The sequence below is a fragment of the Oncorhynchus nerka genome, linkage group LG23 (assembly GCF_034236695.1).
Source record: "Oncorhynchus nerka isolate Pitt River linkage group LG23, Oner_Uvic_2.0, whole genome shotgun sequence".
NCBI lineage: Eukaryota > Metazoa > Chordata > Actinopteri > Salmoniformes > Salmonidae > Oncorhynchus > Oncorhynchus nerka.
In genome coordinates, this window is record NC_088418.1 from 6,942,017 (window position 1) to 6,960,566 (window position 18,550).

Here is an 18,550-nt window from a genome sequence, read left to right on the forward strand (position 1 = left end):
GACCATGCCCCAGGACTACCTGACATGATGACTCCTTGCTGTCCCCAGTCCACCTGGCCGTGCTGCTGCTCCAGTTTCAACTGACCTGAGCCCTAGGACCATGCCCCAGGACTACCTGACATGATGACTCCTTGCTGTCCCCAGTCCACCTGACCATGCTGCTGCTCCAGTTTAAACGGTTCTGCCTTATTATTATTCGACCATGCTGGTCATTTATGAACATCTTAACATCTTTGCCATGTTCTGTTATAATCTCCACCCAGCACAGCCAGAAGAGGACTGGCCACCCCACATATGCTCTCTCTAATTCTCTCTTTCTTTCTCTCTCTCGGAGGACCATGCCCCAGGACTACCTGACATGATGACTCCTTGCTGTCCCCAGTCCACCTGACCGTGCTGCTGCTCCAGTTTCAACTGTTCTGCCTTATTATTATTTGACCATGCTGGTCATTTATGGACATTTGAACATCTTGGCCATGTTCTGTTATAATCTCCACCCGGCACAGCCAGAAGAGGACTGGCCACCCCACATAGCCTGGTTCCTCTCTAGGTTTCTTCCTAGGTTTTGGGCTTTCTAGGGAGTTTTTCCTAGCCACCGTGCTTCTACACCTGCATTGCTTGCTGTTTGGGGTTTTAGGCTGGTTTTCTGTACAGCACTTTGAGATATCAGCTGATGTACGAAGGGCTATATAAATAAATTTGATTTGATTTGAATGCATCGAATGGGGTTGGAGTCGACGGAAAATAAACCTGTTACCAAATATAACAATTTCCATTTCATAAGTATTCTAATAAAGTGTGTACAAAAAAAACGTATTAAAACACGTCTGTAAAACCACAATGAGGACATGACCTATCAAGTAAGTTTTCATAAATCGTTGGGTACAGTGCAATAAAAAACGTCGTCAGACTAGGCTGAAGTCGTGGAGTTAGTTCATGTTTACAACATGCGCGGAATTTCATTATTAAGACCTTTTGGGTAATAATGTCTGGTGGGTGAAAAATCCCAAAACATTTTACTCATTTATATCACCTTTCTGATATCTTGACTTTCTCTTCCGTCACAAAATCTAAAGTTTAGAAATGTCATGTTTTTGGTCATTAAAGTGTACTGCGACTGGATTATTCCTGTTGTCTCTCCTGATTGGACTTTGATGTTCACGAATTCTCTGTTTGAGAGAACGAGAGGTTTTACTTACATAACACAGCCCACATGGACATTTAATCATGTAGATAACATGGGTGGATGTGCACGGAATGTCATTTATTTTGGAACCGTTTTCATGTATGTGGGTGGCAGAAATATCCACACGTCATCGTATTGTTGCACTGTGCGCAGACTGCATTTACAGCTACCATTCGGGAGAGGGCGGTAAACGAGCCTGGCTCATTTTTCTTTTGTGTCTTGGCAGTTGACATGGACCAATTTGTCACGTAAATTGCGACATCTCCCACGTGGTGGGTTCATAAATTCAGCTGGCAAAACTTGGTCGGATGATAAATGCCAGTGTTTCTTGACATCATCTCCCACTTTGCGCGAGTTCAAGGTATTTTTTGATGGTGAACATGTGTGTGTGTGTGTGTGTTTTTTTTTTTTTTAACTCGTGTTTTCCCTAGTGCTGAATGAATAGCTCCATCCACATATTGCGGAGCCTCTTGGAAATCTATTGCGCATCTCTGCTACTTTTTCTAGTTAGTCCTCTGTGGAATGGTATATAACGCGCAGTCTGAAAAACTGGCTTCTTGGAAGTCCTCTTTTTAATGGCTCGGAGTATTTCTGTCCGTTTATTTTCTGTACAGAGTTGTAAAAGGGGTTCCATTTGCTTCCTCAATTTACATATCGAGTTAATGAAGACGTTTCGTGTCACATTCAATAGTGAATTTGAGATTAGGGTCAATGTCATTGAGTAAGGTCATAAAATCGTCAATATATCAGTTCAGGATTTTTATTCAATAATTGATTTTCATTGTTAACAAAAACGTTCAAATTGACCCATATTAAGTTTAGCATAACTTGAAGAAAATGTGGAACCCATCGATGTTCTAATCGTTCGTTATATGTTAAAACATATTCAGACGGCTCTAGAATAAAGTCCGTTGGTGGGCATTTGTTAGTATCTCGGTCTCTCAAATTGTATCTCCATCCAATTTTAGCTAGTTAACCACCGGAGGACAACAACATGCAACAATTCAAGTTGGTTTCCCCCCACTTGTCCTCGGTGCGCCAGGACCTTTCACGGTTGAGTTCGTGTCAATTACCTTGTACCACTGCACATGGGCTCCATACTGCATGTATATATAGCCAAGCTATCATTGCTCATTGTGCATATATTCATATATGCATATATATGCATATATGCATATATTCCCCCCCCCCCCCATTGTGATCTGCATTGTTGGGAAAGGCCCGTAAAGTAAAGCGTTTCACTGTTAATCTACACCTGTTGTTAATGAAGCGTGTGACAATTACAATGTGATTTCATTGGTCATTATGTGTTTTATTCAGTTCAAAATTGAAATTGGTATCTTAGAAATTAATATCCTAAGGTACCTCAAGACTTTCCCACAAGACGGCCTTTGCCGGACAGGGTCTATCTATATTCGTGGAGTGCTCTTTCCTTGTCAATTCAATTCAAGGGCTTTATTGGCATGGGAAACATGTGTTAACATTGCCATAGCAAGTGAGGTAGACAACATACAAAGTTAACTCGATAGGTAAATTGTCTCCTAGTGCTCTCTTTCCTTGTCTCCTGCGCTAAAGTGAACGGGAAAACTAGATAGGAAATATCTACTCCCAAACAGCATATACTCCCAACGCGTTGTTGTTTTCGCCCATCCTGTATTTAACACATCAGTACTTGTGAAGGTGAGGAGACGAGGAGAAGAAACTAGTCTAGAGTTAGAGACTATTGAGACGCCCTCTGCCACGGTCAAGTTCAGGTGAGCTGACGGTAGGTTCTGCGTTCAGTTCGGGTTTTCTACGGTTAGGTGTGTTTTTAAAGAGGGCTGTTGAAAATATGACAGAAAACGCTGCGACGTGATCAACAGTGTATTTTAAAAATAGTTTTTTTAACTGCTTTGTAGTACAGAAAAAAAAGGTGTATTTTAAATTGTAGAGAGAATTTTAAAAAAAAAACATCGGACATTCTTAAACTCTTACATTAAGTTATTTCGTCATGGACGAGGCAATGGCGATTATTTTGATATCCATTGTGATGTTTTTGGGATGTTTTCTATTAGGTTTGATTCCACTTTTGATCAAACTTTCTGAGGTAAGTCATTGAATTCTCAACATTATATCTCCTTCCGTTTCTCCCCCTTCTGTAGCTTCCACTGTACTTCCTCCTGAGGTCTCTTCCCCCGATGCCAATCCATCCCCCATTCAATATTAAAATATATATATATATATAATGTATCAGTATCTTACAAAAAGATTGTGATTGCTACATTTTGTTATCTTAACTATTAAATAATTGAATGTATTTGTCACATACACATGGTTAGCAAATGCTTGTGCTTCTAGTTCCGACCGTGCAATAATATCCAACGAGTAATCTAACCTAACAATTTCACAACAATTCCCTTATACACACAAGTGTAAAGGAATTAATAAGAATATGTACATAAAAATATATGAATGAGTGATGGTACAGAACGGCATAGGCAAGATGCAGTAGATGGTATAGAATACAGTATATACATATGAGATGAGTAATGTAGGGGATGTAAACATTATATGAAGTAACATTATTTAAAGTGGCTAGTGATACATTTAATTACATAAAGATGCAGTAGATGGTATAGAGTACAGTATATACATATGAGATGAGTAATGTAGAGTATGTAAACATTATATTAAGTGACATTGTTGAAAGTGGCTAGTGATACATTAATTACATCAAGATGGCAATATGCAGTAGATGGTATAGAGTACAGTATATACATATGAGATGAGTAATGTAGAGTATGAGAACATTATATTAAGTAACATTATTTAAAGTGGCTAGTGATACATTTATTACATCAAGTAAGTCATGAATAGGCTGCCGACTGGATTCTCTAACCTGTTTGAATGTAATGACGTTATAAAGTCATGAATAGGCTGCCGACTGGATTCTCTAACCTGTTTGAATGTAATGACGTTATAAAGTTATATTGAGTAATATAACAGTCTGTTATTATATTGACACATTAATTCTCCCTCCTAGAACAAACAACAGTTGGTCAGTGTGTTTGTAAAACAGTGTGTGTGTGTGTGTGTGTGTGTGTGTGTCCCTTTCTCTCCCAACAGAAAAGGCTGCAGTTTGTCAGTATTTTTGGGGCAGGCCTGCTCTGTGGTACTGCTCTAGCTATCATCCTCCCAGAGGGGGTGGAACTACTGGAAGAGTCATGGAGAGGTGAGAGGTACCAGACATAATGGGCTTCGGGGAGTAACAGTCCAGGGCACTAACTTATCAAGACATCAGCGACAGCTGGAGCAACAACTCACTGTTGGCTAGATTCCTGTTGTTGAGTTTGTATGGGCGTATAGTCCCTCGAAGGCAGCTATACTCCTGCTAAGGGTTATCTTGCCAACTGTTCATTATGTATGCATTATGGACCTTTTGGGGCGGCAGGTAGCCTAGTGGTTAGAGCGTTGGACCGAAAGGTTGCAAGAACAAATCCCTGAGCTGACAAGGTAAAAATCTGTCGTTCTGCCCCTGAACAGGCAGTTAAACCACTGTTCCTAGGCCGTCATTGTAAATAAGATTATGTTCTTAACTGACTTGCCTGGAGGCTATATACAGGAAGTACCGGTACAGAGTCAATGTGGAGGCTATATACAGGAAGTACCGGTACAGAGTCAATGTGGAGGCTATATACAGGGGGTACCGGTACAGAGTCAATGTGGAGGCTATATACAGGGGGTACCGGTACAGAGTCAATGTGGAGGCTATATACAGGGGGTACCAGTACAGAGTCAATGTGGAGGCTATATACAGGGGGTACCGGTACAGAGTCAATGTGGAGGTTATATACAGGGGGTACCAGTACAGAGTCAATGTGGAGGCTATATACAGGGTGTTACGGAACAGAGTCAATGTGGAGGCTATTTACAGGGGGTACCAGTACAGAGTCAATGTGGAGGCTATATACAGGGGGTACCGGTACAGAGTCAATGTGGAGGCTATATACAGGAAGTACCGGTACAGAGTCAATGTAGAGGCTATATACAGGAAGTACCGGTACAGAGTCAATGTGGAGGCTATATACAGGGGGTACCGGTACAGAGTCAATGTGGAGGCTATATACAGGAAGTACCGGTACAGAGTCAATGTGGAGGCTATATACAGGAAGTACCGGTACAGAGTCAATGTAGAGGCTATATACAGGAAGTACCGGTACAGAGTCAATGTGGAGGCTATATACAGGAAGTACCGGTACAGAGTCAATGTAGAGGCTATATACAGGAAGTACCGGTACAGAGTCAATGTGGAGGCTATATACAGGAAGTACCGGTACAGAGTCAATGTAGAGACTATATACAGGGGGTACCGGTACAGAGTCAATGTGGAGGCTATATACAGGAAGTACCGGTACAGAGTCAATGTGGAGGCTATATACAGGGTGTTACGGTACAGAGTCAATGTGGAGGCTATATACAGGGGGTACCGGTACAGAGTCAATGTGGAGGCTAACTGACTTGCCTTGTTATATAAAGATTAAATAAAATACATCTAAAATGTAAAGGAAAGTGTTCAGTAGCCCATCCTGCTCTATAATTCATGCCTTTTTACAAGCACCTCGCCGTCAAACGAAGCAAAGACGGGGCGTGTGAGTCAGAGGCTGTGTCTGGGGTGTTGGGTTGGCTGTGGTGTGAAACCAGATACTTTTTTAAAATTTCTTTTATAAAATAATTCCGTCCCCGTCATCCCTCAGCTGATAAAAAAAAAAAAAAAAAAATGTCTACTGTTCAAAACAGACTCCGGGGAAAGTTCTGGTATGACGAGTCAAAATTCATACAACCATTCATTAACAAAATGTTTTTTTTTTTAAAGCTATGAGGCTGATACAACATATCAGACCGTGTAGCTTAATATGTGGATGGATGTGTTTCTTCATATTATAAACTAAACAATGTGCACATGGATGAAGGCTATTTGTAGGTCTACATGCTAATGTTCCAAAATGCAATTAGTTGGAAAACACCTTTCTCAAATTTCACCACACACACACACACACACACACACACACACACACACACACACACACACACACACACACACACACACACACACACACACACACACACACACACACACACACACACACACACATACACACACACACACACACACACACACACACACACACACACACACACACACACACACACACACACACACACACACACACACACACACACACACACACACATACACACACACACACATACACACACATACACACACACACACACACACACACACACACACACACACACACACACACACACACACACACACACACACACACACACACACACACGACAGCGGTTTCATGTGCCAGATACACTGTATTGAAACCACTAGAATGGTCCATACAGGGAAAAAAAAACATGAATTCCACATGTGAAGTGTTCCTAAAGCACATGTGAAGTGTTCCTAAAGCACATGTGAAGTGTTCCTAAAGGACATGTGAAGTGTTCCTAAAGCACATGTGAAGTGTTCCTAAAGCACATGTGAAGTGTTCCTAAAGCACATGTGAAGTGTTCCTAAAGCACATGTGAAGTGTTCCTAAAGCACATGTGAAGTGTTCCTAAAGGACATGTGAAGTGTTCCTAAAGGACATGTGAAGTGTTCCTAAAGCACATGTGAAGTGTTCCTAAAGGACATGTGAAGTGTTCCTAAAGCACATGTGAAGTGTTCCTAAAGGACATGTGAAGTGTTCCTAAAGGACATGTGAAGTGTTCCTAAAGCACATGTGAAGTGTTCCTAAAGCACATGTTTTTATGTGATCTAATGTGAAGTTTATGTGATCACATGCGGGGGGATACTAATCTTAATATTATGAGTAGGATGATGCCTTTGGCTGCTGGACAATAAAATACAGTTGATTTGAAAACCAATAGAACATTATTAAAATGCTGGTTTCAACGTCATTAAGTGGTTAAATGATAATTCCCTCAACATTTTTATGGCTAGGTTTGACTAGGCTAGGTTTGACTAGGCTTGATTAGATTAGGCTTGGCTCGGCATTGCTAGGTTTGACTAGGCTTGGCTAGGTTTGACTAGGCTTGGCTAGGTTTGACTAGGCTTGGCTAGGTTTGACTAGACTAGGCTTGGCTTGGCTAGGTTTGACTAGGCTTGATTAGATTAGGCTTGGCTTGGCTAGGTTTGACTAGGCTTGGCTAGGTTTGACTAGGCTTGGCTACGTTTGACTAGGCTTGGCTTGGCTAGGTTTGACTAGGCTAGGCTTGGCTTGGCTAGGTTTGACTAGACTAGGCTTGGCTAGGTTTGACTAGACTAGGCTTGGCTTGGCTAGGCTTGGCTAGGTTTGACTAGGCTTGGCTATGTTTGACTAGGCTTGGCTAGGTTTGACTAGGCTAGGCTTGGCTTGGCTAGGTTTGACTAGACTAGGCTTGGCTTGGCTAGGTTTGACTAGACTAGGCTTGGCTTGGCTAGGTTTGACTAGGTTTGACTAGACTAGGCTTGGCTTGGCTAGGTTTGACTAGGCTTGGCTAGGTTTGACTAGGCTTGGCTATGTTTGACTAGGCTTGGCTATGTTTGACTAGGCTTGGCTAGGTTTGACTAGGCTTGGCTAGGTTTGACTAGGCATGACTAGACTAGGCTTGGCTTGGCTATGTTTGACTAGGCTTGGCTAGGTTTGACTAGGCTTGGCTAGGTTTGACTAGGCTTGGCTAGGTTTGACTAGGCTTGGCTAGGTTTGACTAGGCTTGACTAGACTAGGCTTGGCTCGGCATTGCTAGGTTTGACTAGGCTTGGCTTGGCTAGGTTAGGCTAGGTTTGACTAGGCTTGACTAGGCTTGACTAGACTAGGCTTGGCTCGGCATTGCTAGGTTTGGCTCGGCATTGCTAGGTTTGACTAGGCTTGGCTAGGTTTGACTAGGCTTGGCTAGGTTTGGCTTGGCTTGGCTAGGTTTGACTAGGCTTGGCTAGGTTTGGCTTGGCTTGGCTAGGTTTGACTAGGCTTGGCTAGGTTTGACTAGGCTTGGCTTGGCTAGGTTTGACTAGGCTTGGCTAGGTTTGACTAGGCTTGCCTAGGTTTGACTAGGCTTGGCTAGGCTAGGTTTGGCTTGGCTAGGTTTGACTAGGCTTGGCTAGGTTTGACTAGGCTTGGCTAGGTTTGACTAGGCTTGGCTAGGCTTTGACTAGGCTTTTGACTAGGTTTGACTAGGTTTGGCTTGGCTAGGTTTGACTAGGCTTGGCTAGGTTTGACTAGGCTTGGCTAGGCTAGGTTTGGCTTGGCTAGGTTTGACTAGGCTTGGCTAGGTTTGGCTTGGCTAGGTTTGACTAGGCTTGGCTAGGTTTGACTAGGCTTGGCTAGTTTGACTAGGCTTGGCTAGGTTTGACTTGGCTAGGTTTGACTAGGCTTGGCTAGGCTAGGTTTGACTAGGCTTGGCTAGGTTTGACTAGGCTAGGTTTGACTAGGCTTGGCTTGGCTATGTTTGACTAGGCTTGGCTATGTTTGACTAGGCTTGGCTATGTTTGACTAGGCTTGGCTAGGTTTGACTAGGCTTGGCTAGGTTTGACTAGGCTTGGCTATGTTTGACTAGACTAGGCTTGGCTTGGCTAGGTTTGACTAGGCTTGGCTAGGTTTGACTAGGCATGACTAGACTAGGCTTGGCTTGGCTATGTTTGACTAGGCTTGGCTAGGTTTGACTAGGCTTGGCTAGGTTTGACTAGGCTTGGCTAGGTTTGACTAGGCTTGGCTCGGCATGGCTAGGTTTGACTAGGCTTGGCTTGGCTAGGTTTGACTAGGCATGACTAGACTAGGCTTGGCTTGGCTATGTTTGACTAGGCTTGGCTAGGTTTGACTAGGCTTGGCTAGGTTTGACTAGGCTTGGCTAGGTTTGACTAGGCTTGGCTAGGTTTGACTAGGCTTGGCTCGGCATTGCTAGGTTTGACTAGGCTTGGCTTGGCTAGGTTTGACTAGGTTAGGCTAGGTTTGACTAGGCTTGACTAGGCTTGACTAGACTAGGCTTGGCTCGGCATTGCTAGGTTTGGCTCGGCATTGCTAGGTTTGACTAGGCTTGGCTAGGTTTGACTAGGCTTGGCTAGGTTTGGCTTGGCTTGGCTAGGTTTGACTAGGCTTGGCTAGGTTTGACTAGGCTTGGCTTGGCTAGGTTTGACTAGGCTTGGCTAGGTTTGACTAGGCTTGGCTAGGTTTGACTAGGCTTGGCTAGGCTAGGTTTGGCTTGGCTAGGTTTGACTAGGCTTGGCTAGGCTAGGTTTGGCTTGGCTAGGTTTGACTAGGTTTGACTAGGCTTGGCTAGGCTAGGTTTGGCTTGGCTAGGTTTGACTAGGCTTGGCTAGGTTTGGCTTGGCTAGGTTTGACTAGGCTTGGCTAGGTTTGACTAGGCTTGGCTAGGTTTGACTAGGCTTGGCTAGTTTTGACTAGGCTTGGCTAGGCTTGGCTAGGTTTGGCTAGGTTTGACTTGGCTAGGTTTGACTAGGCTTGGCTAGGCTAGGTTTGGCTTGGCTAGGTTTGACTAGGCTAGGCTTGGCTTGGCTAGGTTTGACTAGGCTAGGTTTGGCTAGGTTTGACTAGGCTTGGCTAGGTTTGACTAGGCTAGGTTTGGCTAGGTTTGACTAGGCTAGGTTTGACTAGGCTTGGCTAGGTTTGACTAGGCTAGGTTTGACTAGGCTAGGTTTGACTAGGCTTGGCTTGGCTAGGTTTGACTAGGCTTGGCTAGGTTTGACTAGGCTTGGCTTGGCTAGGTTTGACTAGGCTTGGCTAGGTTTGACTAGGCTAGGTTTGACTGGGCTAGGTTTGGCTAGGTTTGACTAGACTAGGCTTGGCTAGGTTTGACTAGGTTAGGCTTGGCTAGGTTTGACTAGGTTAGGCTTGGCTAGGTTTGACTAGGTTAGGCTTGGCTAGGTTTGACTAGGTTAGGCTTGGCTAGGTTTGACTAGATTAGGCTTGGTTAGGTTTGACTAGGCTAGGCTTGGCTAGGCTAGGTTTGACTAGGCTACTTTGAAACAAGGTAAAGCATGCTTCATAAAATTATATAAAAAGGGTTTTAAACAATAAAGTTGATGGTTAAATAGTTTCAAAATGCTGAGCGCCTCCATTCAGATTCAAGATGGGTGATGTGCACTAGGCGCCGTCCTTCTCTTTCTGATCTTGGGACCATTTGATCTGAACGAACCGTGTCTCCAGTATGTCGACAGAATCACTCCTTTAGACGTTAATGTTGATCGGCCTTCATTATATTTGTAAAAACATAACTGTTTTTTTTTAAGCCTATATTTATGTTATTAAAAGTTATTAAAATTATTAAAATTTGGCTACATTTTCTGGAGCCGTTCTTATGTCAGTATTGGTTTGGATATGAGGCTGTAGCCAATATGTATATCACCTACACTTTGACAATTGAAATCTACACTGAGTGTATAAAACATTTAGGAACACCTTCCTAATATTGAGTTGCCACTTCCTTCTTTAGCCCGTCTCCTCCCCTTTATCTTTAACCTGACTCCTCCCCTTTATCTACACTGATTAAAGTGGATTTAACAGAGTGGCATCAATAAGGGATTATATCTTTCACCTGGATTTACCTGGTCAGTCTGTGTCATGGAAAGAGCAGGTGTTCCTAATGTTTTGTATTTGTTCCTAATGTTGTGTGTTTTTAACTTGTCCTGCACAAGAGGACAAGCTTTAATGTCGAGCTCTGAAAGGGCCTCGAATGAAGGGCATTTCAGGATAAATCGGCCATTGAAATGAAAATCACCTTGGTGACCTAATTTATGCCTCTATTTAGCCAAGCATGTGTAGCAGATGTGAAATCCCTACATAGGCTCCTTGGTTATAGCTCAGCTCGGGCAGTCAGGGAAAGTTGTTACATCATCAACAACATTTCCAAGCTATTCACACATTGAATCTATGGATTGGTACTGTAGAATCTAGATACACCGCGGAAAAGCTTTCGGTTTGAGGATGAGTGCACCTGTTTGATAAAAGTCAGTGTTTTAAGAAAACATTCCTCTCCGTATTCTCTCCCCAGTGTCCTCCTGCTCTGTGGCCCCAGTAGCAGCCAATAAGAATGCCAGTGACGGTGGGGTCGGAGGTCAGCTCCAGGAGATGGGCCCCTCTAAAGGTCTCCCAGCACGGTTCTTCATCGGGGTCTCCCTGGTTCTAGGGTTCATCCTCATGTTCCTGGTGGATCAGATCAGTAGCTACTGCTCCATACATGGTCAGTTATGCTCCGGGGTGAAGACCTAGCCCCTCTCTCTATTAGCATTAGCCTGTCCTATTGAAAACACACTGTGAAGATGCTAACTTCCCTAGCGTTAATTGGGCTAGTGTCATTAGACTCATTGAAAACCTCCTCAGGGGGTGACATTTCCCCTATGTACAGATCTAGGTACAGCTTCCTCTTCCCAATAATACCTTAACCATTAGTGGGAAAATGCTAAACTGATCCAAAATCAGTGTCTGGGGGCAACTTCACGTTACTCCAATGAGTTACTACTTCATATACTATAGCATCATATCTCCAGCTTGGTACATGGTCAGTTAGATCATATGAAAAGGAAAACCCTGCTGCCATGAAACTATAGACTTTCTTAGGTTTGTGGTGACCAAAATTAATCCGTTATATAGAAAATAAGGAAGGTCTGCACTCAGGAATTGTCTTAAATAAATAGGAAAATGTTCTCCCATTTTTTTCAGGACAAGTTACTTCGTATAGCATTATTCTCTAACCTGGTCCCAGATCTGTTTGCGCTGTGTTGCATGGTAATTGTTTGGCATGACAATGACCATATAAGTTGCCGAGACTGATCTGGAAGCACCCGGTTATACGTTCTCCACATCTTCTCCTTGTTTCACTCATCAGATGTTTCACTCATCTGGGGCGGCAGGGTAGCCTAGTGGTTAGAGTGTTGGACTAGCAACCAAAAGGTTGCAAGTTCAAATCCCCGAGCTGACAAGGTACAAATATGTCGTTCTGCCCCAGAACAGGCAGTTAACCCACTGTTCCTAGGCTGTCATTGAAAATAAGAATTTGTTCTTAACTGACTTGCCTAGTTAAATAAAGGTCAAATAAAAATAAATAATATCTCCAAACCTCCTAGGACTCTAAACCTCACCAAACCTCTCCACCTAAACATCTTCATCTTCAGACCTCCCCTTCAAACCTCCTCTCCAAACCTCTTCAGACTTCCTATCCTAACCTCCCCTTCAAACCTCCTCTCCAAACGTTTGTCTTTGTGCTAGCATTCAGCATGTCCACAAAAGTGTTGCTAACAGTTGGTTGATTGTGTTGTCATTCTAGATCAACGTACTGGAACATCCAACAGGACCACTATGACAGCTACAGTAGGACTGGTCATCCACGCTGCTGGTAGGGAACACACACACACACACACACATTCACGCTAAGTTATCATACGTGACTAAGGTTTCTTAAATCAGTTTTGAGGTTGCTGTTGGGTCCAAAAGAGATGAAAGGCTTCATTGCCTCTGGGTTGTGCTGTTCACTAATCTGTATCATTTTACAAGCCAGGGAAATCCACAACCCAGAAGTCTTTGAGCCGATCTTAACTTCCTCTTTTAAAAATTGTTTTACAAAGTGTCTACTCATAGTGTCTAATGGACTGCAGGTCTACTCATAGTGTCTACTCATAGTGTCCTGTAGGTCTACTCATAGTGTCCTGTAGGTCTACTCATAGTGTCTAATGGACTGTAGGTCTACTCATAGTGTCCTGTAGGTCTACTCATAGTGTCTAATGGACTGTAGGTCTACTCATAGTGTCTAATGGACTGTAGGTCTACTCATAGTGTCTAATGGACTGTAGGTCTACTCATAGTGTCTAATGGACTGTAGGTCTACTCATAGTGTCTAATGGACTGTAGGTCTACTCATAGTGTCTACTCATAGTGTCTAATGGACTGTAGGTCTACTCATAGTGTCTAATGGACTGTAGGTCTACTCATAGTGTCTACTCATAGTGTCTAATGGACTGTAGGTCTACTCATAGTGTTCTGTAGGTCTACTCATAGTGTCTAATGGACTGTAGGTCTACTCATAGTGTCTAATGGACTGTAGGTCTACTCATAGTGTCCTATAGCGCCATGACTACATGGAACTCTATTCCACAGTACTACATAGAGCCATGACTACATGGAACTCTATTCCACAGTACTACATAGAGCCATGACTACATGGAACTCTATTCCACAGTACTACATAGAGCCATGACTACATGGAACTCTATTCCACAGTACTACATAGAGCCATGACTACATGGAACTCTATTCCACAGTACTACGTAGAGCCATGACTACATGGAACTCTATTCCACAGTACTACATAGAGCCATGACTACATGGAACTCTATTCCACAGTACTACATAGAGACATGACTACATGGAACTCTATTCCACAGTACTACATAGAGCCATGACTACATGGAACTCTATTCCACAGTACTACATAGAGACATGACTACATGGAACTCTATTCCACAGTACTACATAGAGCCATGACTACATGGAACTCTATTCCACAGTACTACATAGAGCCATGACTACATGGAACTCTATTCCACAGTACTACATAGAGCCATGACTACATGGAACTCTATTCCACAGTACTACATAGAGACATGACTGCATGGAACTCTATTCCACAGAACTACATAGAGCCATGACTACATGGAACTCTATTCCACAGTACTACATAGAGACATGACTACATGGAACTCTATTCCACAGTACTACATAGAGACATGACTACATGGAACTCTATTCCACAGTACTACATAGATACATGACTACATGGAACTCTATTCCACATCAGGTAACTGACGCAAAAAGTAGAATCAGTCTTAAAAAGCAGGTAAAAATGCACCTTTATGGAACAACGGGGACTGTGAAGAGAAACACACAAAGATACAGACAAACACATACTGTACATTGTAATATTGTTGTGTGGTGGTATTATACATGTTGTATTGTAGTGGTGGTGGTAGTATACATGTTGTATTGTAGTGGTGGTAGTATACATGTTGTATTGTAGTGGTGGTATTATACATGTTGTATTGTAGTGGTGGTAGTATACATGTTGTATTGTAGTGGTGGTAGTATACATGTTGTATTGTAGTGGTGGTATTATACATGTTGTATTGTAGTGGTGGTATTATACATGTTGTATTGTAGTGGTGGTATTATACATGTTGTATTGTAGTGGTGGTATTATACATGTTGTATTGTAGTGGTGGTATTATACATGTTGTATTGTAGTGGTGGTATTATACATGTTGTATTGTAGTGGTGGTGGTATTATACATGTTGTATTGTAGTGGTGGTGGTATTATACATGTTGTATTGTAGTGGTGGTAATACACATGTTGTATTGTAGTGGTGGTAGTATACATGTTGTATTGTAGTGGTGGTATTATACATGTTGTATTGTAGTGGTGGTATTATACATGTTGTATTGTAGTGGTGGTGGTATTATACATGTTGTATTGTAGTGGTGGTATTATACATGTTGTATTGTAGTGGTGGTGGTATTATACATGTTGTATTGTAGTGGTGGTATTATACATGTTGTATTGTAGTGGTGGTATTATACATGTTGTATTGTAGTGGTGGTATTATACATGTTGTATTGTAGTGGTGGTAGTATACATGTTGTATTGTAGTGGTGGTAGTATACATGTTGTATTGTAGTGGTGGTATTATACATGTTGTATTGTAGTGGTGGTATTATACATGTTGTATTGTAGTGGTGGTAGTATACATGTTGTATTGTAGTGGTGGTATTATACATGTTGTATTGTAGTGGTGGTATTATACATGTTGTATTGTAGTGGTGGTAGTATTATACATGTTGTATTGTAGTGGTGGTATTATACATGTTGTATTGTAGATATGTAGTGGTGGTATTATACATGTTGTATTGTAGTGGTGGTATTATACATGTTGTATTGTAGTGGTGGTATTATACATGTTGTATTGTAGTGGTGGTAGTATTATACATGTTGTATTGTAGTGGTGGTAGTATACATGTTGTATTGTAGTGGTGGTATTATACATGTTGTATTGTAGATATGTAGTGGTGGTATTATACATGTTGTATTGTAGTGGTGGTATTATACATGTTGTATTGTAGTGGTGGTATTATACATGTTGTATTGTAGTGGTGGTATTATACATGTTGTATTGTAGATATGTAGTGGTGGTATTATACATGTTGTATTGTAGATATGTAGTGGTGGTATTATACATGTTGTATTGTAGATATGTAGTGGTGGTATTATACATGTTGTATTGTAGTGGTGGTATTATACATGTTGTATTGTAGTGGTGGTATTATACATGTTGTATTGTAGTGGTGGTATTATACATGTTGTATTGTAGTGGTGGTATTATACATGTTGTATTGTAGTGGTGGTATTATACATGTTGTATTGTAGTGGTGGTGGTATTATACATGTTGTATTGTAGTGGTGGTAGTATACATGTTGTATCGTAGTGGTGGTATTATACATGTTGTATTGTAGTGGTGGTATTATACATGTTGTATTGTAGTGGTGGTATTATACATGTTGTATTGTAGTGGTGGTAGTATACATGTTGTATTGTAGTGGTGGTATTATACATGTTGTATTGTAGTGGTGGTAGTATACATGTTGTATTGTAGTGGTGGTAGTATACATGTTGTATTGTAGTGGTGGTAGTATACATGTTGTATTGTAGTGGTGGTAGTATACATGTTGTATTGTAGATATGTAGTGGTGGTAGTATACATGTTGTATTGTAGATATGTAGTGGTGGTAGTATACATGTTGTATTGTAGTGGTGGTATTATACATGTTGTATTGTAGTGGTGGTATTATACATGTTGTATTGTAGTGGTGGTAGTATACATGTTGTATTGTAGTGGTGGTATTATACATGTTGTATTGTAGTGGTGGTATTATTCATGTTGTATTGTAGTGGTGGTATTATACATGTTGTATTGTAGTGTTGGTAGTATACATGTTGTATTGTAGTGGTGGTATTATACATGTTGTATTGTAGTGGTGGTATTATACATGTTGTATTGTAGTGGTGGTATTATACATGTTGTATTGTAGTGGTGGTAGTATACATGTTGTATTGTAGTGGTGGTATTATACATGTTGTATTGTAGTGGTGGTAGTATTATACATGTTGTATTGTAGTGGTGGTAGTATACATGTTGTATTGTAGTGGTGGTATTATACATGTTGTATTGTAGATATGTAGTGGTGGTATTATACATGTTGTATTGTAGTGGTGGTATTATACATGTTGTATTGTAGTGGTGGTATTATACATGTTGTATTGTAGTGGTGGTATTATACATGTTGTATTGTAGATATGTAGTGGTGGTATTATACATGTTGTATTGTAGATATGTAGTGGTGGTATTATACATGTTGTATTGTAGTGGTAGTAGTATACATGTTGTATTGTAGTGGTGGTATTATACATGTTGTATTGTAGTGGTGGTATTATACATGTTGTATTGTAGTGGTGGTAGTATACATGTTGTATTGTAGTGGTGGTAGTATACATGTTGTATTGTAGTGGTGGTAGTATACATGTTGTATTGTAGTGGTGGTAGTATACATGTTGTATTGTAGTGGTGGTATTATACATGTTGTATTGTAGTGGTGGTAGTATACATGTTGTATTGTAGTGGTGGTATTATACATGTTCTATTGTAGTGGTGGTAGTATACATGTTGTATTGTAGTGGTGGTATTATACATGTTGTATTGTAGTGGTGGTATTATGCATGTTGTATTGTAGTGGTGGTATTATACATGTTGTATTGTAGTGGTGGTATTATACATGTTGTATTGTAGTGGTGGTAGTATACATGTTGTATTGTAGTGGTGGTAGTATACATGTTGTATTGTAGATATGTAGTGGTGGTAGTATACATGTTGTATTGTAGATATGTAGTGGTGGTATTATACATGTTGTATTGTAGATATGTAGTGGTGGTAGTATACATGTTGTATTGTAGATATGTAGTGGTGGTATTATACATGTTGTATTGTAGATATGTAGTGGTGGTATTATACATGTTGTATTGTAGATATGTAGTGGTGGTAGTATACATGTTGTATTGTAGTGGTGGTAGTATACATGTTGTATTGTAGTGGTGGTATTATACATGTTGTATTGTAGTGGTGGTATTATACATGTTGTATTGTAGTGGTGGTAGTATACATGTTGTATTGTAGTGGTGGTATTATACATGTTGTATTGTAGTGGTGGTATTATACATGTTGTATTGTAGATATGTAGTGGTGGTAGTATACATGTTGTATTGTAGTGGTGGTATTATACATGTTTTATTGTAGTGGTGGTACTATACATGTTGTATTGTAGTGGTGGTAGTATTATACATGTTCTATTGTAGTGGTGGTATTATACATGTTGTATTGTAGTGGTGGTATTATACATGTTGTATTGTAGTGGTGGTAGTATACATGTTGTATTGTAGTGGTGGTATTATACATGTTGTATTGTAGTGGTGGTAGTATACATGTTGTATTGTAGTGGTGGTATTATACATGTTGTATTGTAGTGGTGGTATTATACATGTTGTATTGTAGTGGTGGTAGTATACATGTTGTATTGTAGTGGTGGTATTATACATGTTGTATTGTAGTGGTGGTATTATGCATGTTGTATTGTAGTGGTGGTATTATACATGTTGTATTGTAGTGGTGGTAGTATTATACATGTTGTATTGTAGTGGTGGTAGTATACATGTTGTATTGTAGTGGTGGTAGTATACATGTTGTATTGTAGATATGTAGTGGTGGTATTATACATGTTGTATTGTATATATGTAGTGGTGGTAGTATACATATTGTATTGTAGATATGTAGTGGTGGTATTATACATGTTGTATTGTAGATATGTAGTGGTGGTAGTATACATGTTGTATTGTAGATATGTAGTGGTGGTATTATACATGTTGTATTGTAGATATGTAGTGGGTATTATACATGTTGTATTGTAGATATGTAGTGGTGGTAGTATACATGTTGTATTGTAGTGGTGGTAGTATACATGTTGTATTGTAGTGGTGGTATTATACATGTTGTATTGTAGTGGTGGTATTATACATGTTGTATTGTAGTGGTGGTAGTATACATGTTGTATTGTAGTGGTGGTATTATACATGTTGTATTGTAGTGGTGGTATTATACATGTTGTATTGTAGATATGTGGTGGTGGTAGTATACATGTTGTATTGTAGATATGTAGTGGTGGTAGTATACATGTTGTATTGTAGTGGTGGTATTATACATGTTGTATTGTAGTGGTGGTAT

The 18,550-nt window shown here is 40.6% G+C and overlaps 1 protein-coding gene across 1 annotated transcript in view; it reads left to right on the forward strand.

Moving 5' to 3' along the window:
• The first annotated feature begins 2,465 nt into the window (after nucleotides 1-2,465).
• Nucleotides 2,466-18,550, forward strand: part of LOC115124978 (zinc transporter ZIP9-like) — a 68,222-nt gene continuing 52,137 nt past the window's right edge. The window contains exons 1-4 of the mRNA XM_065008453.1: nucleotides 2,466-3,272; nucleotides 4,292-4,397; nucleotides 11,228-11,416; nucleotides 12,500-12,568. Coding sequence (XP_064864525.1) covers nucleotides 3,177-3,272; nucleotides 4,292-4,397; nucleotides 11,228-11,416; nucleotides 12,500-12,568 — 460 coding nt within the window. The 5' untranslated portion in view covers nucleotides 2,466-3,176. The remainder of the gene's footprint in view (nucleotides 3,273-4,291; nucleotides 4,398-11,227; nucleotides 11,417-12,499; nucleotides 12,569-18,550) is intronic.